The 27,831-nt window shown below is 38.8% G+C and overlaps 1 protein-coding gene across 3 annotated transcripts in view; it reads right to left on the bottom strand.

The window, feature by feature from the left end:
* Nucleotides 1-27,831, bottom strand: part of CPNE4 (copine 4) — a 519,044-nt gene that overhangs the window by 377,894 nt on the left and 113,319 nt on the right. For 2 of the 3 annotated variants that reach the window (XM_055295431.2, XM_055295430.2), the window contains exon 2: nucleotides 10,407-10,587. In XM_055295431.2, coding sequence (XP_055151406.1) covers nucleotides 10,407-10,586 — 180 coding nt within the window. In that variant the 5' untranslated portion in view covers nucleotide 10,587. Of the gene's footprint in view, nucleotides 1-10,398; nucleotides 10,588-27,831 lie in introns of those variants that run through there. The other variant, XM_063610734.1, reaches the window with a different exon arrangement.

Genomic DNA, 27,831 nt, shown 5'->3' with positions numbered 1-27,831 from the left:
TTAAAAATAGAACTAATATATTATCCAGCAATCCCACTACCAGGCATATATCCAAAGAAAATGAAATCAGTATGTTGAAGAGATATCTGCACTCCCATGTTTACTGCAGTATTATTTACAACAGTCAAGATATTCAGTCAACCTAAGTGTCCAACAACGAATGAATGGATAAGATAGTGTGATATATTTGCACAACAGAATGCTATCTAGCCATAAAAAGGAGTGAAATCTTGTTATTTGCACCAACATGGATGAACCTGGAGAACTTCATATTAAGTGAAATAAGCCAGGCACAGAAAGACACTGTCTAATCTTACTTATATGTAGAATCTTTTTTTAAGAAAGTTGGTATCATAGAAGCAGAGAGTAGAACAGTGGATACCAGAGGCTGAGAAGGGAAGGAGAGAGGAGTGGATGAGATGTTGGTCAATGGGTACAAAGTTACAATTAGAAGGAATACCTTCTGGTGTTTTAATGCACAGTAGAGTGAAAATGGTTAATAGTAAAAAGCTGTTTTTTTACAAAACAACTAAAGGAGAGGCTTTTGAAAATTCTAACCACAAAATAAATGATAAATGCATGAGATGAAGCATATACTACTCTGACTGGATAATTATACAAAACACGAAATTGTCCCCCATCAATATATACAGTTACAATGTGTCAATTAAAAGTAATTTCTTAAAAATAACCATTCTACAAAATAATTTGACATTAATTTTTCATCTTGATCCTGAGCTAATTTTATTTAATTTTTTGTTTTTCATAAACTGAATATGAAAATTTATACTAACAAATTAAACTACAGGTTAATCCATTTGGAAAGAAAAACCTCATCAAGCTGAACATCTAAAATGAATGCATTTTGATATATTTTATATGTAAATTATCTCACTAAAGTTGATAAAAAGGAAGAAATTGTATTTATATTTCAAACAAATAATTGCAGTACCTCTAAAGTAATTAGGCTACCCCAGAACACAATTTGGAAACCTTGAAATTCAAGCTAACATTTGGTGAATCAGATTGGAGAAGCTGAGAACTGTTTGTGTCCCAAGGTTCAAATAAACAATGAAAAACTTCAATCCTCATTCCAGGAATTTCAACGGCTAAAAAAACTTATCTAATCCCTGGCCAGGGGATCACGCCTGTAATCCCAGCGGAGGCCGAGGTGGGCGGATCACTTTAAGAATGTTCCTCCTCTTTATCACAATTTTACTTCTAGGAAAAAATAATCTCAAATACAGGGTGATTGGGGCCAGATGTCTCTTACATATAAGAAATTTATCCTGTAATTATTCACAATAGCAAAGCTTGGAAAATTCATATCCAATAATGGAAAGCTGGTTCAACCAACTGTGGTAGATTTTGTATGTGAAATATTATACAATCATTTAAAACGAGGTTTATGACTAATTTTGATAATATACATATATACACATATATTATTTATCATGAAATGATAAAAAGGGCAGGATACAAACTATAAATATTATATGGGCTTCACTCCGATTACTATCATAACATCACAACAAACACAAATCCTATGTTTAACAGATATTCTTTAAACCAATACTATTAAATGAAACCAAACTAATAGCAGAAACCTCGGAGATTTAAGTAACACAAAAGATGAGAAATTGAGGTGCAAACAATGTACGTCCCCTACAAACCACAAAGGTGAACTCTAATAGGGAAAATATGTATGTAAAGAGTAAAAAAATAATTGCACAAGTATCAAATAGCAAAATCTTGTCTTGGCACAGTTTGCACAGAAAGTATCTGAGTTTTAATTGATCACAAACCACATGACCGTTCTTAATGGAGTTATAGAAGGTATTAATAGAAGTGAAGAGTGCAGATCCCTGATGTCATTGCTCCACTGTCTTCTCCCTTGATGAAATCCTCCATTGTACTTGATACCTCCTGGTGCCACATTTTAAGAGGCATGGATGCCTTACCTTATTTTACCATCCTGAGATCAGGGACCATCAGCACCATGACCTTTATTTACCTTATGATCTTAGACATTAAGCATAGCTTTTCTCTACAAAATGTTCAGGAATACTCGCTCTAAAATCCATGGCCAAAAAAATGAGTGTTTAATTTTGGGAATGATTAAGAGTTTGGTTTAAAGACAGGCTTAATAAAAGTAAATGCTGGACACAAGAGGGCAGATTCCTAACGGGCAGGAATATCAATACCACATACTCCAGATCAACATGAAACACATGGTTTTAGATGAAGACATTGATGAAAGGAACAATTTGGATGCCTAGAACCAAAGGAGAGAAAAACATATTAATTTTATAGACTAGTGGTAATTTATTGGGTTATTCTGCCTCCACAGAGAACCGGATGAGAGAGGTGCAGTGTCATGAAGACAACATGGGTACTGGAGACACAAAGATCTGAGTTCAAATCCTAATCCCACTTCTCACTAGTCTTGTGACCTGAACATATACATTTCCTATGTGAATGTCAGTTTTCTCACCTGTAGAATGGGTTATCACAGTCCCTATCTTATGATACTGTTACGAGGATTATATGAATATGCATGTAATGACTTAGCATATGGTGCATAGCAAACACTCTGGTACTCATTATTCTGAAAGGAGGACAGTGAAGGATAGCAGGAGCACAGTTCTGAAGTCAGACAGTCTGGGTTCAATTCGTCATAGCTCCTTCACTTACCACTTGTGTGACCTGGAGCAAGTTACTTAACACCTCTGTGCCTCTACACTATATACAATTTTTTTGTCTACTATACCTCAATAAAGATAGAAGAAAATAGGCTGGGCACAGTGGCTCACACCTGTAATCCCAGCACTTTGGGAGGCCAAGGCAGGAGGATTGCTCAAGGCCAGGAGTTTGAGACCAGCTAAGCAATCTATCGAGATTCCAGCTCTATAAAAAATAAAATTAGCTGGGTGTAGTGGCATGTGCCTATAGTCCTAGCTAGTTGGGAGGCTGAGGTAGGAAGATTCTTTGATCCCAGGAATTTGAGGCTGCAGTGAGCTATGATTGCACCACTGCACTCCAACCTGGTTAACAGAGAGAGAGAGACTCTGTCTCTTAAAGAAAAAAAAAGAGGATGGAAAAGTTTTGATAATTAAATACGACAATGTATATAAAGTGCTTAGGAGAGTACCTGATACATCGTTTAAGTACTCTCAATATATTTAAGGTATTACAAATAAATCATCATTGTCATTAATAAAGAGATAAAATAGATTGAAATTACAAAGGAAATATGATTTTTAAGGAGATAATTATCAATAGTGAGTCTAGTTAAACATGCAAATAGGCACCCAGGAAAAGTGTCAAGAACACCTCCTTTGAAATGTTGAAGGTGATTCAATCTAGAGGCAGAAGACTCCTAATTGTACATGCCCTCTCAAACTCTTCCTCCAATCTGTAATTCCATCTTTCAAATGACCAGCATGGGACTCAAGGTACACTATAAAAACTCCTGGGGACCAATGCTCCATTTGAATGCCCAGAATGTGGCTTGCCAGTTCTCCAGGCTAAGGATGGGAGTAAGGCTAATGTCATGGTGTTTTACTCTATGCACGAAGCCAGATGTTATTCCTCTGGCTGATGAAATTATCTTCAGGGCATACAAGAGAATTAGTTAAGAGCCAACACAGATTTCAATTCAAATACTTTTTACTCATCTGTAACCTGAATTTCCCTTCTTGTGTAATTCTGTTTTCAGACATTATGACATTGAAAATGTTGAGATTTTAATGATAAGGAATCCAATTAGTCACATATGCAATCCAGTAATCTTATTTTCCTATATCTAAGTGCATCACTTAAAAGTTGAACATCATGGAACTGTCAGCCTCTGGTCACAGGGACATGGCCTCAGGCAACAAGGAGAAAATATTATCTGGCTGTAATATTTGATTTTGTTTTCTTTTATATTCAATGCTCAGGGTAAGAGTTCTAATATCACCAAGATCAGCTTTCTTTTTCTTTTTTATTTTTTTAAAAAATTATTCTTATTAAGGATGTGTTAAGGGGGAGGTATAAAGCAATATCAAAGTTTTTCCAAATGGGAGTCTTATGCAAAATCACAGTGGAAACTCTGTGAACAAGTGAAGAAAACTGTTGTTTTTTTTTATCATCTGTCATGCTGGGTGTTACCCATCCAAACCTTGCAAGTCAACAAAGTGTGAACAGAAAATCTTTCGAGAAAGAAGCTTGTCTGTGATATCCAGAGGGAATGTTTTAATTGACATAGCTTTCATTTTCTAGCTCTCGTCTGTGTCCACAACTGGGAGGTTAACAGTGTTCAGAGACCTAGTCAAGGGAGTGTGGGAGTGTAGTCTAAACTCAAACGCCTCCAGGGGCCACTTTTGTAGGGCAAGTGAGTGAAGCAGGCTGGCTAGCAGGAGGCACAAGCAGGAACCTCATATTTTGTTAAGGAGGGAAGATGCTAATTATCACCAGCTCATTGTTGCCATAGGATTAAAGACCCCACATTGCCAGATTTTCTGGTTGCTTGAAAGAAACCAGAAATCTGGAGTTTTATGAAAAGTCTCATGATCTTTGAGATTTGGCAACTACTACAAAGCTTGTTAGAACACTGTGAAGACCAGACAAAATATGTCTGCAGGCAACAGAAAGGCCACCAGATTCAAGTTTGCAACCTTTGAAAAAGCAGAAATAACATGGGCTTTGGAAGCAACCAGATTCCAGCTTTACTGTTTACTAATTGTATGACCCTGGGCAATGTATTAATTCTCAAGCCTTAGCTATCTTTTCTAGTTAGTAAAGCTTTTATTGCAGAGTAATTGTGAGGATAGAATATATGTAAAATAACTAATACATAACTGGCATCAACACAGATTGATGGCTACTTTAATTCATCACATAAATGTTAATATTGCTCGTCCCATTTTCATAAAAGTTCTAGGCTTTGGAGCAATGGAAAATTGAATATCTTAGGTATAGGTAAAATTGCTATTTTGAGTTTTATCCTCATGGTTTAATACACGAAACGGTGCTGGCCCACTATTATCCCAAGCATGAGAGAAACCTGTTTTGTTGAGTTCTTCCCCAAGTCCTCTAGCCAAGAAAATTCCACAGCCCACTTCTCTGGGCAAGCTCAACAACATGGGCACACATTATCCCTTCTGTGCTGCTAACAGGGATGCTAGGTCATATGGTGACCAAACCCTACATCTGGGTAGGTGGAGGGGGAGGGGGAAGAGAAAATGAAAAACAGTGGAGGGATCAGGATTAATCACCAGAATTATAAGGAGTTTAAACAACTCTACAGGAAAAAAAAATCTAATAATCTCATCAAAAAATAGGCGAAAGATAGGAATAGATACTTCTCAGAAGAAGACATACAAATGGCAAACAGGCATATGAAAAGGTGCTCAACATCACGGATCATCAGAAAAATGCAAATCAAAACTACAATGAGATATCATTTCATTCCAGTTAAAATGGCTTGTATCCAAAGACAGGCAAGAACAAATGCTGGCGAAGATGTGGAGAAAAGGGAAGCCTTGTACACTGTTGGTGGGGATGTAAATTAGTACAACCACCACTATGGCATGATTTATTTTAGTGCTGCTCCACATAAAGGTAACCTAGGCACCCTTGAGATGGTCTTCCAACCACACATTCAGGGAAAGAAAATGATTTAAGTCCAAATCTCATGTTGAGTCCTCTTTCTCAAGGTCACATGACTGTCTGAGACCCCAGCTCTCTGTCTCTAAGATAGGGTGAGATTACTGGACACTGAGGTCTTTGAGGACACAAGCTGTAGTGCTCAATATACGCTGGGGTTAATTTAAACAGCTGTGTTGCTTTTTCATAGAGCTGTTATCAGCAGGAAATAACATAAGCAGATGGATATTGTGAATATAAAGCACTATATGGATATGTTATTACTACAAACAATAATCTTGTAGTAGAGTCCACTGATAATTGATGTGTTACATATAACCACACTAATCGTCACTAACAATAATTACCAACAACTCACTAAAGCCCGTGGTTCATCATAACATGCTTCCATATGGAATTGATACAAAGGTAGGTAGTTTCCAGAATTACTTAGAGCTTCCAAGAAAGATCTCAATGATTGTGTAGTAAAATTCAATGAAAAAATTGAATTAATTGTGATTGAAGTAACCTCCTAGAAGTTTGGAGTATAATTTGGGTGTTCCCAATGAGAACAAGTACTCCACCAATCATGGGGTCACTGCCAAGGGCCACACACTCACGAGCTTGGTTCTACCCAGGCATGCCCAGGATAGAGCATATGCTCCAGTGAACTGAATATAAGTCTTTAGTTCACAAGAGTCCTTGCCTTCTGACTGTCTGAGAAGTGTCTGTTTGTACCACTTGATTATGATGCTTAGTTCCAGGAACTAGTGAACACATCAGGACTCACCAGAAAGCAGGAAGATATTATTTCCACTCCTTGATGGAAGATGAAAAGCATTCTAAATTATCATTACACTTAACTGTCACCATACACTGCCATCATTACATAGCCAGGAGTTGATGAAGAGGGATTTTTTTAAAGGATATGATCCTAAATTAGGAAAATGAAAGGGTATGAAATGAAACTCTCAGTTTCTAATGTATTTCAAAGTCACAAGTTTTTTTTCTTCCCTCCTTTCTGTCACTAAAAATCATGGCCATTATTAAAGATTTACTATAAGTTTTCACCTAATAAAAATATTTCTGGCCAGGCATGGTGGCTCACGCTTGTAATTCGAGCACTTTGGGAGGCCGAGGCAGGTTGGAGGACCCATCTGGTAGGAGTAGTAAAAATAGAGGAGTTGCATGCAGGGCTGGAAATGTTGCCTAGAAGGGTCCTCCAACCATGACCCAGCTTCTGCTAGATGGCCCAGCTGTTTGGTTCTGGGACTACCACCTTCTCCTTTTGTCCCTGTCACCCAGAGGAGTGCTGGCTCCCTTGGAGGGTTGGGGAAAGGACAGAACCCTTGATTTGAAACATTTGCCAATGTCTGTGGTGTAAATACTCCCTGACTTGCAAAATTCCTGAATATTTAACAGTGTGCTCTCAGGAGACTATATACGCTGACTCCAGCACATGACGGCTCCAGCCCCAAGCAGAGTTCCTGTTGTTCATCCCTGGGTTTCTTCACAGCCCCTATTTAGTTTTTCAGTATTTTCAGCTTCTTTGTTACTAATTATCTAATTATTTCTCTTAGACACCTGGCATGCACTTTGTTTCTTTTTTTTATTATTATATCCTTACTGTATATTGTTAAAAGAGCAAAATTTGTTAAACTGCTTCTAGAAGTACCATAATATAAATGAACCATATGACTAAGCATGCTAGAAATTAAGCTGATATTAATGGTTATAGAGTGAGACTTTCTAGATAAAGGAAGCCATGAATCAATTTACACTGTGGCACAAGGTTCTTATCACTGTGCACAGGTGGCAAAGTTTGTGGTAGCTGTGTGCTATAGCAACACTGTAATAGGACACTTTGGAAAAATTATTTGACAGTATGTATCAAAAGCCTCAAAAGCTTCCTATTATTTGTCCCACCAGTTCTACTTAACAGAATCTATTGTAGGAACTCATCCAAAAAGAACGGAAAATCCTCATGCACAAGGATGTTTACTGCAGTATTACTTAAAATAGGGTATATCTGGAAGCAATTTCAAAGTGAAAAAATTGATGAATTTAAATCCAGTGGATGGGATATTATGCAGCATTGAAATTACAATGATCAATATTGCAGCAATGTGAGGAGAAGCACATACTACTAAGCAATAAAATTAGGAAAGAAAATTTTACAAGTATGATAATAATCATATGAGAATATGCATGCCAGAATAAAAAGACTAAAATAAATATATACAAATAATAGTTGAATTATGTTAAGGGGTTATAAGTAGATGGATTTCTTGCCTGTAATTTCCAAGGAGTTACTTTTTATAATGTAGGCATTCCATTTAGTTTTGTTAAATAAAAAATAATGAGACTTACTAACAAAGTCAATGAGAATATTTAGAAGGGAAAAAAAAGATACTATGTATTAAGACACCCATGAATACTGTTTTATATTTACATTCTAAGCCTTCGATAGGCCTGAAGTTAAACTAAGATTCCCCAATCTGCCTATCAGCATTCATTTTCTATGTATGTTGACTCCTCACCTAAATTTCACCTGCTCACTAACTGCTATCAAGCCTTTCTTTCAAAGTGGCTGATATCACATATCTACATACAATTAAACATGCTGCCTCTCAGGTCTTTTGAACCTTCTTTCTCCTATGGAATGGAAGACTGTCTCTTAGAGGGGCACCTTCCGCCTGTTTATAAACAGGTGAGAGTAATATTGAAGGCTTAAAGAATTTGGCCCATGGGATCCAAAACAGGTCTATTTGTGCTCTGATCAGCATGGCTTCAAATCCCTTATTCTGAGCACTTTATTTTCTTAGAATAAGAACTGCTTCCTCTGCTACATCCTCTTACCCTCCCTATTTCTCCATTCACATCAGCTAGATCTTTAAAAACAAAATTTACTTAGACTAGGTACCTAGATGCAAAAAAGGAAAAAAAAAAAATCAGTCCTCATCCAATTTGTTTTGATTTTTAAATAAACAAAACCTAGCTGCAGAATTCAACCTAAAATATTGCCACACAAACCACCAAAGACTGATACCAGTGTCCAGCACAATTATAAAATAGCAATAAAGATCTCAGGTTCTGGAGCTCCAATGTATGGGTTTAAATATTAGCTTTTCCACTTACAAGCTGACTGCTCTTGGGAAAATCCTCAATCTTTTTGTCTTTCCATTTCCTTGCCTGTAAAATGGGGATAATATCTCATAGAATTTTTGAAAGAACTAAATTGGTAATTTCATGTAAAGCACTTAGACTAGTGCCTGGCACTTAAAAAGTACCCAATAAAGTTCAGGTCATATTGTTTTAAGTTCTTGCTCCAAAAAATAAATATTTCATGATGTGTCCCCTTGTTCTTCCCCAGGTGCCACCATTAGTCAGAGAAACATCTGGCCAAGCGTAGCACAGTTGATACAAAGAACCCCACTGTTTTTCCTAGAGCTTCTCTCCACTGGGTCTGTGATCAGTTAGAGTCTAGCAGGCACAAAAATGAATAAATCCTTCCCAGAATAAACTTTTTTAAAAAACCCAAGCCATCTCTTAACAACTTGGGGGCCCATCACTCTTTGAAGAATGACTCACAGAAATGCCATTCCATTCACACCACTGCCAAGGGAGCAGCTGCCTTGCACAAGCACAGCAAACAGTGTGTGTTAGGAAACATTCCAAGTGGATATTTTACACGAGTTTTGGGGGATGTCTGAATGTGGTTTTGCTACCTTCCAAAGCTAGTTAAAACTGCATGCTGGCCTTATGAGCTTGTAGGCCCCTAGCTCTTTCCTCCTGTTTCTGCCAGCCCCATCTCCTTACTTCTGAATCTACACATGATTTCCACATGCAAGATTCATCTTTCTCCAGTCCTCAACCAACTCAGACTGAGGTAACCATCCCACTCAGCCCCAAAAACCCATGGGGCTTAGAATGAGTCACTTCTTCAGTCCTGAGGACCGGGTTTAATTATCGTTGTTGGGTTCCCACGTGGCTCTCTTGGGTCCACAACAACAGTTTATGTTTCTCTATAGATCTATGACTTGCCGTGTCAGCTCTGTCCAACAGTCACTCTGTTTTGGGCTTGGTCAGAGACCTGGACTTCAGTCTTGGTCCCTATTCCTCAGTTCAGGCCAGTTACCCTGGATAGTAAGCAGCCCAGCCCAGCTCCCAAAACTGGAGTTTGCCCCTCTACTGCAGACAGAGATTTCATGGGACTGACTTTCTCATACCTGTCTTCTTGGTTCCCTCTTTCAATTCGGGACCTATGGATAGGACTCTCATCTACTGAGCTCATTCCATCTGAGTAGTCACTTCTCTCTCAACCCCCTAAAACCTGTTTCCTCAAAGCTACCATTCCCAAAATTCTAATTAAGTCTAATCTGAACTCTGCCTTGGCCACAAGACTCTGTCTCTGGAACCAGTTTTTGGAACTTTCTCACCCCAGCCCAGTCTGGGGTCTGGGTTCATGTCTGTTCCTGGTCCTCCTGCTACCTATGTGTTGCCAACGAGTGGGCATGGGATAAAGAGTGTATTGTGAGTATTTCTTGGTAATTAACAAAAACACCTAAAAAGTCTTAGGCTCATGAATTAAGGGTAAATGTCAAAATATCCACAACATCAAAACAGCAACATCAAAACATCATGATAGAAATGTGATCATATTCACTTCTCAAATTTTTTACTTCATCAAAATAAATGACCTGAAGATATAAAATATCAAAACATTTTTGAGCCAATCATCCAGCCATGGTTCTGTCCATTTCATTGGACATGCCTACCTCAAACCACTGTCCGTGAGACTGCATCTTGAGGATGACACAGGGGTCTGGTTTGGAAAGGGCATCTCTGTCAGAAATGCCTTTGCACGCCACACGCAGCTCAACTTTGGTCAGGCAGGGGCTGTTAAAGATTCCCAGTGTGTTGGCAGCGGACTCATAAATGTTGCTCATCTTCTTCATTCTGTTTTAGGCAAGTAAAAGAATAAAAAAGAAGTGCCAATCACTGCAATATTTGTCAAAGGAGAAAGCCTCCCCATCACCCTTCAGAAAATTGTCTGACACACAGTTTCAAACATTGAAGGTATTTATCTCACTTTCCAACCCAGTGACACAGTTCCAGTGAAACAAATCAAAACAAACAAACAAACAAAAAACAGGTGCTGCTGCACTTGGTTAAGAACACTATTTTCTTGTATGATTTGCATACATTTGCATAGTAAAATTTTTAGCCAGTGAAATAAAATTAATGAATTAGTTCAATAGGCTGCAAACTGTAATCCAGCTCTTCAATAAGTGTATGGCTTGTGTGAAATTGTACAGATTTGTTGGTTCATCAATTTAATCACATCTCAAGATTTTCAAGACTAAAAATCCAACTCAACTGCTACGTGATGGCATGGAGAAGTATATTGTTCTTTCTGAAGAAACAGCCATATTTCCTACCCCTAAAACTTTGCCCATCTTCTCAAAATGCTCTCAGCAAGCCAGCTCCAAGACAGAGGCCCAGCATCTGAGTCCCTGTCCCCAAATGCACGAGCCCATTCTCACGTTTCCCTTTCCCACTCCCACCTGCCATATCAGAACTCAGAATCAAAATGGGGAAAGTGATGGGGAGGAAAAGCACAAAGCTTCCTATTCTGAACTTGTGGCAACAGCAGCTACATTTAAGTACTGCAGGGCCCCTGCCCATTTCCACGTGATATCCTTTATAATAACACTTTGCATCCCAGAGCCCCAGTGATCCACCAGAGGCCATCAGTGTTCTCCTTCTCCGAAGAGGACTGAACGTGAAAGATTCTCTTAGGAGCAAAATTCAATACCTTGCTTATGGAATTCTGTGTCTTTGTAGATTCATTAGGGAAAATGACAATGGCTTCCTCAACCTGACATGGCATTGGTACTCTGCAGTGGAATTTCTTCATCTATAAAATGGGAATAATTCCTCTCTCTCTCCTTCCCTTCTTCCACAAATATTTAGTGAGCTTCCCCTTGGTACCAGCACTACACCAGGTTCAACTGAGTACAGCACGCCACCTCTTTTACGGGACGATGGCTATGCATCAGCATTACGCATTACACACACACACACACACACTCAATCACACCAACAGCATTTTACTGGAACACAAGCATGCTTATTCATTTATGTATTTATGTATTTCACACACACACACACACACACACTCACTCATGCCCACCAATAGCATTTTATTGGAACACAGGCATGCTTATTCATTTATATATTTATGTATTTATCTGTGGTTGCTTTCACTATAATGGCAGAATTGAGTAGTTGCAATAGAGATTGCAAGTACCACAAAGCCTAAAATATTTATTAAGTGGCCCTCTTCAGAAAATGTTTACCAACCTCAGTTCTAAAATATTAGGTAAGGAAATTTGTAGTTTTGGAGAGTTGCAATTCTGGTTTTAATATGTGTTAGGAAATTAGTTTTAGGATGACAACTGCTCTATCTTCTACCAAAGTGAACATTAATAGGGACTTTAGGACATTTGTTTTTTACAGATGAATAAATTCAAGCTCAGAGAGGATTGGCGGCTTGCCCATATTATGCAATTATTCTAATGGCAGAGCTGGGGCTGGAGTACCAGTTTTCTATCTGCCAGCCCAAAGCTATTTTTACCACAGGTAAAACCTTTAGCTGGAGAACTGTTCAAGTGTACCAAGGAATAGTGGATACAACAAATATCCTTGATTTATTTCAACCTCCGTACAGAGTCATACATCCCTTCTATTTGTAAATAAATTCTATTCAAATACAGAAAATGAACAAATTATAAGTCTATAGCTTCATAAACCATTTTCCTTCTATTTTTACAAGTTGTGAGCAGATCAATTACTACAGCAACATAGGTGACAGAGTATACAGAAAATGAAATTTACAACAAAGCAAAGGAAGGGAAAAGATCAGCTGGTGGAAAGATGGCTTTGTGTTCAGACAGGTTTGTAAGTGTGTTACAAACTCTCTTTATCAACTGTTTGATAAGAACAGCTTATTCTTCAATCAATATCTTCCTGAATTCCGCTTTTCCCAATGCATTAACTGACTCCTTGGAATCTACACTCTTCTTCTGCAGCCTTCACTGGCCTCTCCTATCTCCAAGAGCCATCACTGTCCTTCTAACTTTCCCTATCCTTATAGGCTCATGCCATGTCCATCTCTTCCAAATCCACTGTTTTAATATGTGTTAGGAAATATATATTGTATTTTTACATGCATATTGTATGCAAAATGCTATGCAAGCTATGATAGAATGGGACATCTCTAATATCAATCTTGATTGTGAGGTATAATGCAAAAAGACTCTGTCAAGGAGACACATAATTCCAGATTCAAATCCTGACTCCTCCATTCACTGACCATGTATCCTTGGGCAGGGTATTTAACGTCTGAGATGGTAATACCTATCTTGAAGAGTTGCTGTAAAGGGCAGATTAAATAATATATGTAATGTGATTACCTCAATACCAGGTATATTGTGGATGCTCTGAAAGTGGTAGCTATTGTTATTGTGTTCTGACTTATCTCCAGATAAAATCATTCATGCTTTCACTACCAACTGAAAACCTCTTAGATGTCTCACTATTAAGACCAAACTTCTATAAGCCCATTTAAATGTCTTCTGTATTTGAAACCTGCACAATCTGAGCATACTACCCTCCATCTAAGAGCACACAGTCATCTTTCAAATCAGTTTATCTGAGGATTCATACACATGAGCCAATAACTCTCACAGGTTCACAAGTCAGACAGTAAAACAATGGTGACAGCCCTTCTAATATTGTGAAGCTGCTTTATCAACTTCCTGGGATAGAAAATTTATTCTTCAATCAGTGTTCTTTCCAAATCATCGGCTAGCTCTTTGGGAATCCTATACTCCATAAAAGCCCTCTCTTGGTCCATATAAAAGATAGTCACCTGTTATGTGCAATTCACAAGGCATCTGATGGGAATGGCAGGATTCCCACAATGCAGAGGGGTCAATTGTCTCATCCTCCCTCATTTATTCATTTCCAGGTTGTTACAACAGTTTTGGTTCACATGGGCCTGGTTAAGTGAATTTCACATGGTGATATTTAGTTTTAACTATCCCTACCTCTCCAATGGATTACTGCAAGAAATCTTACTGAATGTAAAAAAAAATAATGTAGGCAACCAAACACCATGAAATAGCAGAGGTGACACATTTTTCTCCTAGTCTGAGGTTCCCGTTGGCCATCATACTTGCTTAAAATAGTGGCAATCTTATCACATGTGTTAATAGTTGCCCAAGATAACTAAAAATTATCAAGGCCTCTTGAAATACGGATTGATACATGCAATCACTGATAGGATATTTTATATCAAGTGTATATAGTTCTTGCTCTGAATTATTAATGATAGTAAATTTAAGTAATTTATAAAAGAATAAATATATAAACTGGAGGCACATGTTTAGAGTTTTTTTAATCAATGGAAATAAATGATTCAGAAATTTTATGGATCACTTCATTAAGCAATGGGAAACAGAGAATTTGAAGCTGGGAAATGGGCATGATCAAATAAACATTTGATAAAGATCAATCTAGTACTAATATGATGGTTGGACTGCAGGAGAGAAAAAACATTTGTGATCGTATGAGGCTGTTTACCTGGTCACTTCTATTCCTTCTTTTCCCATTGATTCTACTTTTTTCCCTTTGCTTGGGGCCCTAAAATGCTTACCTCCATTGACTGCCAGCACATTGTTGGCAAGTGTTACGTTTGGTTTCACTAAAGGGATGCAGTTTTGGGGAAAGGGGGAGAGAGAGAACAGCATATTTCTTCCCAACTCCTACTCTGATCTTTAGCAGTAGCCAAGCAAATGACCATAGCTCTATCTGCAAGCCTTCAGATATCACTGGCCTTAGTAACAACACTGTTTCTCCCCCTTACTCCTTCAGGCTTATGGGTTGTAATGTTTTCCTGCCAGTCTTAAGGTGGGCATCCTAGAAGCAAAGCCTGAAACAGGGATTCAGATGCACTTGATTTCCTTCTCTCAGAGGAGAGAAGAAAAGTGTAGGAAGCAAAGAGGTGGTCTCAGCTGGAGTCCAGCTTCAATCTGATTCCATGGGGGCTCTGGGACATGAATTGCACCCTTAAGGAAAGAGGTTCAGCCTATTTAACTCCATGTGAGAAAGTCATGCTAGGGATCAGGGGGCATAAACTCTTAGATTTGCTGCTTCCTCCCCCTGGCTGAAAGCAATCAGGCATTCCCCAGAAAAGGGGTAGCCATGAGCCATTATCAGTTAACACTTGGCAGTCCTTGAGGGAGGTGCACTTACTGGATAAAGGGCATGTAGGCAGAATATCATTGGGTCTATTTTACCACAATGGCTGGTCTCTAGGAACCTCCCTATAAATTCCTTTAACTTTGACCACATATCTTCAATCAATAGAGATTATTCTGTTTTCTGTCTGGAAGAGAACTAAACTAGAGCAGTACAGTTGGAATTAAAAATTAGGAGTGGTGTGGCAGACAGAGGTTAAGATGGCCACCTCCTGGTATTCATGCCCTGTATAACACCCTCACCTTGAGTGTGGGTGAGACCTGTGACTTGCTTTTAACCAATAAAATATGGCAAAAGCAATAAAATGTCACCTCTGCCTTTATGATACCTCAGATAATGACACCATCTTGATAAGAGACTCTCTCCCTTGTTGGCTTTAATGAAGTGGCCATGTTGGAAGGCAAGGAACTGAGGGTAACATTCATCCAATAGCCAGCCAGAAACTGAGACTCTCAGACCAACACGCTGAAAGGAAATGAATTCTGCCAACAACCATGTGAGCTTGGAAGTAGATCATTCTCCAGTTGAACCTCAGATGTGACAGCAGCCCTGACTGACACCTCAACTGCGGACTTCTGAGACTTGGAGACAGTGAATCCAAACAACCTGCAACAGTATTTCTGACCTACAGAAACAGTGAGATAATAAATTGTGCTGTTTTAAGCTGCTAAATTTGTGGTAATATTATCTAGCAACCAATAATTATTAATAATACAAACAGATTCAAGAGGTGCTCCAAGCAGGGTGTGTGTGTGTGTGTGTGTGTCTGTGTGTGTGTAAACTCCTTTAGATCAGCGACTACTTCTTATGCTTTACTGCATCCCCAGTAGTGCTCATCTTGGTAATATTTCCAGTCTGGTGATGAAGCCAACATAAACCTTCATTTCTAGAGGGATAGGGTACAGGAAAGCAATATGGAGATACTAAAGATAAAATTCCCAACTTTTCACAATTATACTCAGGGTCCACAGCTTACCTCTCGGTGCCTGCACAAATGAAAGCCCTGACAAAATATACTGGAGTTCATGAGTTCTTGTGCCTGACCTTGACTTTGGAGGTGGTACACAGGACAGTGAAATCAAATTGTTTGGCTTTGGTCTAGCTGAAGCTCACTGCTGAAAGGTGATCACAAAATATGGCTCTGTCAACGAGTGATCAGCTACCTCTAGGCCCAGATAAGCAGAGTAAACAAGTAATTTCACACTCTGCTAGAGAACAGGATTAATATAGCCAGATTATCAATGCATTCTCCATGGCTGATTTAAATCCTCTTTGTTGCCTTTCACACAATACCTTGGTTTTAGGGAGACTAATGTCTGCTGAGAATTATTTTGATAAAAGCTGACTTTTGGCCAATTTTAGAAACAAATTATAATTGTCCTTTCACTCAGATAATTTAAGTTATTAAAAACTACCACTTCAGCATATTCGCATTCTCTAACAGGACAAACTGATCCTGAAACTTAATTAGTTTCTGAATGAGTTGCAAACAACACAAAGACAATAGAGAACTCAAGAGGGAAGAGGATCAGCTTGAGTTCACAGGGGAACCGATTGAGCAGAGCTTGTCTTAAGACTGTGTCAGGAATAAGTGCATAATCACTCTTCTGCTTGCCTTGGCATTATTCAGCCTTTTAAAATGTCATAGTACGTCCAGGGAAGGCTAGGGTGCTGGATGTCTCTATCTCACAACATTTCCATCACAATTCAAGAAACATGTATAAGGGATCTGCCATGTGCCTGACGTTGTGCTGAATGCTGGAGGCACTGAACTTCCACTCCCTCAACCAGAGATTAACAAGGTGTTATTCCACTCAGACTTTTCAATCCATTTCCTAGTCAACGTTCCTTAGATCAAGAGGAGATCTATCCTGAGCTTACCCACAGGTGGCAAGCACTGTGCCAGACACTGTAAGGGATGCAGGCATAAATGAGATAGTCCACTTGCCTAAAGTTCCATATTCTGGAGCAGTCCATCTCAGATTTCACCATCATCACAAATCACCTGGGAAGCAGGTTAAAATGTAGTTTCTGTTTCAAGAGTGCGGAGTAGGGCCTGAGATTCTGCTCCCAGATGTTGTTGATCCTGCTAGCCTGCGTACTACACCTTGAGTAACAAGGTTGCTGAGTACAAACCAGGCATCTACAAAACAAGGCAAACTTCCCCCAGATATTACTTATCTTAGGAACAGACACTCATATATGAGATGCAGGATAACACAGGGGATAAGAGTACAGATCTAGTATTGGAGCATTTGAGTTTGAATCACAGCTCTACTGTTGTTAAAGTAGGTAGCTAGTCAGGCATGAGTAGTGTAAGAGAGGGCTCCCCCAACTCCATCAGGAATGTCAGGCGACCATCAGATGATGGTCAGGCAGTTGTCACGCTGTCTCTCTAAAATAATAATTGGTCACAGCCAGTGCCAAGGAAAGGCAGTCTCCATAGATTAAAAACACCTGAAACAGGTGATCAGCAGCTTTTGGATAAGATTTCAGCAGTTGGGCCAGTAGGCTCAAGCATGTATATTAAGAGGCAAAATAGTACTGTTTAACTGGTATATAACGATCAGGGGCATTCCACCGGTAAGGAAAGAATGCCTCAAATGAGCATGCATACAACTCCAGTAAACACGCTGCTCATGCTCCCCTCCCAAGTGCTAGCAGGCCACTGTGCATGTGGACAACCCATTCTGAGGGAAGAATGAGGGAAGAAGGGACGCAAGACCCCAGAAGTGTGTTAATATATAAAACCCAAGTCAAAAGGTCAAACTGTGCACTTGTCTATCAAGTTGTCTGCTTGGCCCTCTTCCAAGTGTATGTTCTTTCCTTTTGTTCCTGCTCTAATGCTTTTTAATAAACTTTCACTTCTGCTCTAAACCTTGCGTTGGTCTCTCCTTCTGCCTTATGCCTCCTTGGTCGAATTCTTTCTTCTGAGGGGGTAAGAATTGCAAACTCAGGTGGATTCACTGCCAGTAACACTATTTACTTGTTGTGTGACCTTGAGTAAGTTGCTTGAATTCTCTGTATCTGTTTTACCATCTTTAAAATGGGGATAATAATAGTTCCCACTTTGTAGAGTTGTGTTCAGAATTAAGTGAATTAATCCACATAAAGTCCTCAGAAGAGTATCTGGGCCATAATGAGCACTCAATAAATGCAAATTACTGTTATCATTGCTGTTGTTTTTTAATTGGACCACTAGGTTCATAGAACATTCTTTAAATTCTTATATATCTTCCCAGCATTCAATACTAGGTCATCAGATCCTCAGGATAATCCTTCACTGGATCCCTGGGATAATCCTTTTGTAGGCCCTATTAGGACACCCATTTCCATTTCATAGGCAAGAAATTGCACCCTAGAAAGCTACAACAACTGCACATAGCTGTCCAGCCACAAAGTGGTAAAGCAAGGATTTGAATCCAGGACCTCCAAATACAGAACTTATGCCCTTAACCACTTTGCTATTCTGCCTCCTTGTAGGTTAGCTGCTTAACAAGACTCTCAAAAAAGTGACAGGTGGGGATTTACACCACAGAACATCTTCCAAAATTTTCTTGGCCCATCTAGCTTCCCTGAATGTCACTTGGTGGCTGTCCCTCCCTCTCTCTGTCTCCTCCCCTTCTCTCTAAGTCCTTTAGATTTTAGATTCTTCCCCTCCCCCCCATAGAGAGTCGTTTATTTTGTAAATTAATCTGCCCTCTGGGTTTCTTTCCTCTCACGACTTTAATCATTACTCACCCTGCTCAGGGCCTCTCTGCTCCCATTTTGGCAGTACAAACACTGACTCTTCCCAAGAGGTTGGGAAAAGGAGAAAAGCTGTAAATATTTATACTTTTTGTCCTCATCAAACATATATGTTCTATAATTCTTTTAAAAATAAAAATAACTTGCTTTCAGGCGGGCACGGTGGCTCACATCTGTAATCCCAGCACTGTGGGAGGCCAAGGTGGGTGGATCACCTGAGGTCGGGAGTTCGAGACCAGCCTGACCAACATGGAGAAACTCTGTCTCTACTAAAAATACAAAATTATCTGGGTGTGGTGGTGCATGCCTGTAATCCCAGCTACTCAGGAGGCTGAGGCAGGAGAATCGCTTGAACCCAGGAGGTGGAGATTGTGGTGAGCCGAGGTCACGCCACTGCACTCTAGCCTGGGCAACAAGAGCGAAATTCTATCTCAAAAAAAATAAAATAAAATAAAAACTTGCTTTCCTAGCTACTAATATTAACTACAGTAATAAACCACACTGTTTTATTTATTCCTTGAGACAACTTCTTGAGATCAGTATTGTCAGCCTCATTTTATGGATGTGGTGGTTAAATAACTTATCCCAATGTCACAGAAAGTGACAGAGCCAGGAATTAAACTTGGGTCTAGTGGCCTCTAAAGCCTGTGTTTTTGACCATTTCTTATAAGATGATTTGTAATTTGCTTAACAATTACTTTCTTTTTAGACCATGCCAAGGCAAACTTCAACCCTATTCCAATCCTAATAAATCTCTAAGGTGTAGTATATGTATTAATGAGATTGTGCTCTGGCAGTCCTTAAAAATTCACTTTACTTCCTTTATTCCCAAGGCTGCTCAAGTCACTCTATACGTAATAGTAGCTTCATCAACAAGTTGAGGGTCTAAGAACTTAATATCCCTACTCTGATTATTTCAAACACTGAGCATTTGAGGAGTTACAGATGGTAGAGCTACAACACCCAGCAAATACAGATACAAACCACGTGAAACACAAAAGGCCATGGTTTTCACGAATAATATGACAATATGAGTGCATGAATTAACAACAAGACAATTGTCATATGCATTCAAAATGAACAATATGCATACATGAATGTTTTTCTGGAACATACCATACCAAATCTCTCAGGTGCAATAAATAATTATTTTAATCATTTCCTGAGCTTTATAATTTGAGACAACAGAGAGCCCAAAAGAAAAAATCTAGCAGAGATCTCATTTCCTGAAAAACAACTTCTTGGGGAAATGTGCATATGGAATCAGATACATTGATGTTCTTAGGAACTTCTGGGCTTACAATTTTGACTCTGACAATGATTAATAAAGATGTGATTTCTCCAGAAAGTAACTATGTTTATTGCATCACATTTATATTAACTTTATAGCACTCAAATGTTTCCCATCTTTAGGAGAAGAATTTGATGTATAAATGTAACCGAATAATTTTAAATGCTGACAGAAACTTTTAAGAGTTAAACTTGAACTAAATCTCAAGAGAAATAGTATAAATGACTATCTTCTCCCTGTCACAGCCCCTCCTTTTCCCGGCATACCAAAGGCAACTATAGTTCCTGAACGAGAGAGAAAAAGCAAATTTAAATAATGTTTTATTATTTTGGCACTGAAATAATTTGCTCTTGTTTCTCAGGCAACTAAATTTACCAAGTAGAAAGATCAAATCTCAGTCTTCTTTTATTCAGTTATTTTCCCTTCTTAATAAAATCACAGTTTGGATTCTTCCACTAGGGTCACGTTAACAGGAAGCTGGGGGGCTCACAACGTGGATTTTGTGTTTCCAGTTAAAAAAAAAAAAAAAAAAAAAAGAGCAGGATTATTCTTACGTTCAAAGGGAGAAACTACAGACAACATATGAAGCCAGAAGCCAGTTTCCTTGAGAAAGCATGATAACTGATCTACTTATGGGTCTTGTTCTGCTTCCAGGCTGTCTCCTTTAAGAATTGCTTCATGTACTTTTTTAATTTACATGCTTTTGCTTAACTGGCAGAGGACAACATGGTGTGTTTTGGGAAAGAAGAGGGGGTTGAATAGATAACAAAGTATAAAAAGAAATACCTTTTCAGGATAAAGAGCACAATCTATAGTTCAGCATTGCCCAGTAGAAATATGTGTAATGATGGAAACATTCTGTATTGGTGATGGACAGTACAGTGGCTACTAGTCAAAGGTGGCTATTAAGCAGTTGAACTGTGGCTAGGGCAATTGAGGAGATATATTTTTAATTTACTTTTATTTTAATTTAAATCGAAATAGCAACTTGTGGCTAGTGACATGCACTGGACATACTGAACTATTGTTTGTTTGTTTTCTTTGTTTTTCCTAAAGAACAAAGCAACTCATGAAAACAGGACTCTTTTATAAGATAAGTCTGTCATTGCCCTATTTGGTGGAGACTGGATGCAGAAGTGCTTAAAAGACTTAACAGGCTCAAGTTCAGCTGCTAGGCTTTTCATCGTCTGCCAGTGCCTGTTGATTGGCGGTGACTGCCCACCTTACTTGTGGAGACAGCATGAGAATGAATAGCATGATTCACTAGCAATGTCTGCAATCCACATGCATGGAGGAGTGAAGTGGCAACTCATGAGGAAAGACCTTGGGGACAATATTGGAACAAAGCTCTCCTCAGAATTTCTTCCTAATGTGGCAGTACCTTTATATCCAATGTGTAATCATGTTTCTGCTAAAAGTTTCCAAGTGGGACAACATAAGCTTTGTGGTAAATGACCTTGCTAGTGTTGCTATGGATGAAAACAAAGAAGAGACTAGAATTTAGGAAGAAGTAGCATGTGAGCCGAGTGTTTTTGAAGTTGAAGAGAGGGATGTTTGAAAGGGAGGACATGTTGGAAGATACATCGTGTTTGTCGCTGCAGTCAGACTCGTGACCAGCTATCACAGACACTTGAGTGATGCTTTGGGGAGGAGGAAAGCCACTACAGACATGGAAGGAGTGGTGTCTGCATTTCAACATTCATATGCAGACACACACACAAATTCATATGTTCTTGCTCTCTCTCTCTTCAATAGTGAGACTTCTTCAGTCTGAATAACAGGTGGGGTTGCTTTCATGTAATAATGTGAGAAATGCATATTCACTGAAGGAGTTTGACAGGAATAGATAGAAAAAGAAAGACACAAGGTCTCTCCACTAGCACAGAGAAACTTCAGAGGGCCTCTTGCTGCAGAAGGGAACATTGGCTGAATTGATCAAGTCAGTGGACCAGGGCAAGACTGTGGAAGACATTATCAGATGAGGAGGAAATCTGGCAGATGCCTTGTGTATGGCAGCTGAGAATTCTGTGGATTTCTAGTTCTCACTGAATGTGAAAAGAACTCCAGTACAAGAAAACATGCAGTTCCCAGTGTGGTAGAGAGAGACTAGAGAAACAAGCACCAGATGTAGAATACTCACAGGCAACAGTAACACTCATGGACAAGCATTTTTGGATAATTATGTGTCTGTCCCAGTGCTTCCCATAATATGATCAAATTTAATCCTTTCAAGAGTTATGGAAGGTAGCTATTGATATTGTTTCCATCTTACAAATGAGAAAATTGAGATTCAGAAAATCGAAATAAATTGCGAGACTACACAACCCAAAAATGGAGGAAGCAGAATTCAGTCAGATTTTTTAAACTCAAAAGTGCAGGATTTTGTGTATAATGTTATTCTTCCTCCCCTTACATACCTTAAGATCTAGGTTCATTTTACAGTTCGATTTGAGTCCCTTAATGCTGGAAGTCCTAGAATGTGATATCACGCTATTTAGACACAAAATATTTATTTAATACTTCAAGTATGTGCTGAGAACCATGGTAGGTACTGGCAGATACAAAGATGAAAAGACAAGGTTTCTATCTTCATGGAGTTTCCAGGCAGATGGAGAAATGAACAGGCAAACAAATATTTAGAAAAGATTAAGTTTGCTTGTTATGTTGACTGCCATATTTCCATTAAAATAGCCATAGACAGACTCAGAAGCTGACAATCACACCAGAAAGGAAAAAACAAATAACAAATAAACAAAAAAAAACATACGTGGAGTTTCCTCTGGCTGTTTTCTACAGAGCCGTGTGCTAAGGAACTGTTATTCTATGAGGTACTAATAGATAATCTTAAAAGGAACAATGGTAGACTTTATAACATAAAACAGTTTTTTCGTAACAGGACATTTTAGAGCCATTACTATGTTAATTTGCACTGTGAATCTCCAAAAAGGAGATATGGTATATAATATTTCCCAAAATTATTTAATCACAAAAACACATTAGAAGGCACATGAAACGCATTAGAAGACAAGTGATTAACAGAGAAGAAAAAACATTTTTAAAATGCTAGAGGCTAAAGAGTAACAGGTAGAGGCATATTGCATTTGGGAATATTTTATTTACTATGAAACGTGTTGAAGGGAGCTGAAGTGAGAATGCCCAGGAAACAGTGCAGTGTAGGAGGTGCTGTCTTTCATGTACTACACCGGGTGCTGAGCTTATGGTTAAGTCAGAGTTCCAGCCCTAGCCTGGAAGGTCTACTCTAGATAAATGCCTGCTGGATTCAGCATCTTAAGTCAGGTATATCAAGGTGACCTTCAGAAAGTCAACTGAGAAGTAGCAAATGCTAGAACTAAGTGAATAGTGAAGAGGATTGATGAGACTCCACTTAATCTGTCCACTGGTAAATGCCAGCTGGATAGATTTCTTTCCAAATGCTGAATGAATAAAATAGAAATAACAACAGCAACATGCAGCCTAAGAAAAGGATGGGGAATAACTAGATCGTGGTCAATTCATAAGATGGAATGCCATATAGCAATGAAAATGGAGGACCGTTTGATACACGTGCCAGTATGGATAAATCTAGACATAATGTTAAACAAAATAGGCTAAATACAAAACAGTACATGCTGTATGACCCCAATTTTGTGAAGTTCAAAACCAGGCCAAAATAAAGGCAGAACGTTGGTTACCTTTTGTGAATGCAATGATGGGAGGGATACAAGAAGGCTTCTGGGGTGCAGAAATAAACTACATCTTGATTTAGAAGGGTTTGCTTTGTAAAATTCACCCAGCTGTACATTTACAATGTGTGCACTATTCCGTATGTTTGTTGTACTCAGATAAAATTTTACTTAAAAAGTAAATAATAGGTGGCAGAAATAGAGTCAACCTATCTAATATGTTATTGATCATGAAGAGGTAAAATTCTCTTACTAAAGGACCAACACCCTATTAGATTAGCTTTAACATCTAACTAGGTAATACTTATAAAGAAAACTATAATAAGCAAGTGAATGCGTGACTATATGAATTTTTTAAAATAGACAAAATTTAATTAAAGGAAAGCAGTAATAGAGATAAGGCAAAACCTAAGGAAACAAACCTCAAATGAGTCGGAGTCACTTCTCTCATTCTCCCCACCCTGGATCCATTGTAATTTATTCCTCACTGCAGTCAGCATGTATGAGTTGCTTAGGGATGTTTGGCAAATTGTTAAACTCAAATCTGATCAGGTCACTCCGCTGCCCAACATCCTTCTGTGGATTCATAAATGCTGCAGGCCAAAGCCTACATTTCTTAGCCTAGAATCACTGATTTTTCCTAACTTTATTGATCAGGCCCACTATTCCCCAATAGAGAATATTGCTGTATTCTCATTTTTTTTCTCGTACTTTCAAGTCCTAGAAGGCCCATGGAATTATATGTAGATTTATTTAGATGAAAACATTTTTACTCATTTATTTCTTTTTACTGGCCCAATTTTAATCCCTTGACAAAATTTTCATGACCTCCCTCTTACCTTTGTTAGTCACTCCTTAATTTGTGTTCCTACAGTTCTGGTTTAGCATCCTCTCACACTAATTATCACATACATACTATAGCTATTAGTTTACATGTCTGTAAAGTCCTATTGGCTAAGGATCAAGGACTGTTTGACAAATATTCAAGGCAGGACAGACTGGAAGTGGAGCCTCCTAAATCAACTGATGACAGATATCTTGGGTGTGGGGGTATTTTAAAATCAGTGGCTCCAGATGCTGATAAGAAAACAAATCTCCAGAACCAGGAACTAGGCCCTTAAAATGTCAGTTGACCTAGAAATATAACAAATATGATCTATGGTGTCATCTCAGAACCAAATGTTCTGAAACAAATGTTCATCATTTGTTTGTCAAATCTCAGAACCAAATGTTCACGGATGTAAGACTCCAAGCATTTCATCCAGAAGGGCACTGCTCCTCGATTCTCCTTCCTCCCTCTCCCCAAATTGAGCTTGTCACTGATACTGCCTCAAAGACAGATTTACATGGTAAATGGCTGAAGCTAAAGAAGATGTCTGATGGTCTGGTATCCTTACAGTGGTACGGCATAACCAGAAGTTAAGCTGATGAGTAGAACAAAGGCTTCCTGTCCACACCTGATGGGCTGACAACATTGCTCCCACACAGTTGACACTTACTGGGTGGCACCAACTGGTGGGTGACAAAAGTGACAACTTTGCCTCTGCATCTCAGAAACTCACTTCCCCCAAGAAGAAATGATGTCACTTCTGGGCAAAAAGCACCAAACTATTCCTACTTCCACCACCAACTGGATTAGAACACCAGAGTACATTTTTTAACCCTCAGGACTCTCAGACTGTAGTCTTCGTGTTTGTCTATTTCACTGGAGGTGAACAGTCCAAGTAGCAAATGAGGCAAATTCTCATAATTTCACAGATAACTGGAAAGAGATGTTCATAGTCATAGATACTCTCCATTTATCCCTAAGACCCCTAAAATTCAACTTATTAATTACCGAGTGCCTACCACATACCCAATACTTGATCATGTGCCATGAGGAGCTCTGGAATAATAAAATGTGGTCACTGCCTTTGAGAAACTTTCAGAGTGATCAAGTACATGAAATATTTATTCAAGGAAGGAACTAGAGTATGATATTTAAATGTATAGGCTTTTTAATCAGATATCCTGAGTTCATATTCTACCTCCATGGTTTACTAACCATAACGATAGGCAAGGTGTACTTTGGTTCCCTCATCTGCAAAATAGAACTAACAACAGGATCCACCTTAGCACTGTTGTGAGGATTCAGTGAGCAACAATGCAGATATAGAGCATAGAGTAAGTGCTAAACAATCATTATGTTACCAGGATTAATATAAAAGAGAGTTCTGCAAGTAGATACATGATGAATCGTCAAAGTAATTAGCAAAGACCAAGTCAGTGATCATAAAGCCCAGAGAAGATAGAGATGCTTTGGTCCAAACTAGAGAGAAGAGAGAAGAAAGGTAATATTTATCAAGCATGCTCTTTCTGATATAATTTCAACTTTTATTTTAGATTCAGGGGGCTCATGTACAGGTTTGTTACCGGGGCATATTGTATGATGCTAAGGTTCGGAGTGTGATTGATCTCATCACCCACCCACGTTCTGAGCATAATACTCAATAGTCAGTTATTCAACCCTTACTCCCAACTAGTAGTCTCCAGTTTCTATTGTTGCCATCTTTATGTACATGAGTACCCAATGTTTACCTTCCATTTACAAGTGAGAACATGTGGTATTAGGTTTTCTGTTCCTACATTAATTCACTCAGGATAATGGCCTCCAGCTGCATTCATGTTGCTGCAAAGGATATGATTTTGTTCTTTTATATGGCTGTGTAGTATTCCATGGTGTATATGTACCACACTTTCCTTATCCAATCCACTGTTGATGGGCACCTAGGTTGATTCCATGCCTTCACTATTGTGCAGAACGCAAGCAGCCTTCTTCATGCCAGAACTGGTTTAGTGGCTTTACACAGAATCATCACTACCTCATCTATAAACTAGGAGAGACAGGTCTTAAGCTAAACCCAAGAGCCTGATCTAAATTTGAAGAGGCTAAGAAAAGAAGACAGGAAATGCCCATCTGTATGACCAGTTATCAAAGAATGGCAAAAACACGGAAACAGCAGGCTGCATCTGGAGGGCATGAGATGCTCAAATGGATGAGTATCAGTTGGGTGCTACATAACATATGGTCAAAAGTGCCTTGGAAATTCACAGGCATTAATTTGTTAAACATTCTCTAGTTGTGACGTAACTTCTCTGTGCCTCTGTTTTCTTATTCTAAAAAGGAAAGATAGTAATAGTTACTTCCTAAAACTATTGTGAGAATTAGAGGAGAGAATAGACATAAAAGAACAAGCATAATAACAAATATAGTAGATCCTCTAAAAGTGTTATGTCTGTTTCTATTTCTCCTGTCCTGTGGTCCAGAATATATTAATAGCAAATGCCCAAGTGCCCACACTTAAAGCTCAGATAATTTGAAAGAACTATGATTTAAAGATACATAATTATTATAGATCAAGACTGTAAATTAAAATGGTTCATGTTAAAAGTTGTTTGTTTATTTCTGGTTTGGGCCAAAACCTTTAAAACAAATAGGTTTAATGATAAGTTGGACCAGTTCACTGAACATGTGGGACTCTTTGGCAAGTTCTGTAAAGAAATTAGTTCATGGGAGGTTTAAAAATGAATTAACTTTATTTTTACTTGAAAGTCAGAGTGTAGTTCAGTGAAAAGCCTGCTACAAATAACTTTTGCTTTATCATACTCCTCTTTTGTGCTCATAGTAGGACCAAAGAAGCAGAGGCAAAAATGGGTGTGTGTTTCTGTGTATGTGTGTAGAAAATCTTGTCACCAAACATTCTATCTGCTCCCTCAGGACTCTTGCACTGTGCAGAGAGATCTCACTAGTTCTGAGAATGTGGAGCAGGGACTATAAGCCCTGTGAGAGGCAGGGGACGTGCAGAAAATCCAACAGAACTGGCTGGGCACAGTGGCTCACGCCTGTATTTCCAGCACTTTGGGAGGCCAAGGTGGGTGGGTCACTTGAGGTCAGGAGTTTGAGACCAGCCTGGCCAATATGGTGAAACCCTGTCTCTACTAAAAATACAAAAATTAGCTGGGCATGGTGATGCATGCCTGTAGTACAAGCTACTTGGGAGGCCGAGGCAGGAGAATCACTTGAGCCTGGCAGGTGGAGGTTGCAGTGAGCCAAGATTGTGCCACTGCACTCCAGCCTGGGTGACAGAGCTAGACTCCATCTCAAAAAAAAAAAAA

Source organism: Symphalangus syndactylus, chromosome 10 (assembly GCF_028878055.3).
Source record: "Symphalangus syndactylus isolate Jambi chromosome 10, NHGRI_mSymSyn1-v2.1_pri, whole genome shotgun sequence".
NCBI lineage: Eukaryota > Metazoa > Chordata > Mammalia > Primates > Hylobatidae > Symphalangus > Symphalangus syndactylus.
The sequence above is the reverse complement of the archived record's forward strand: the minus strand, read 5'-3'. Positions and strand labels throughout refer to the sequence as shown.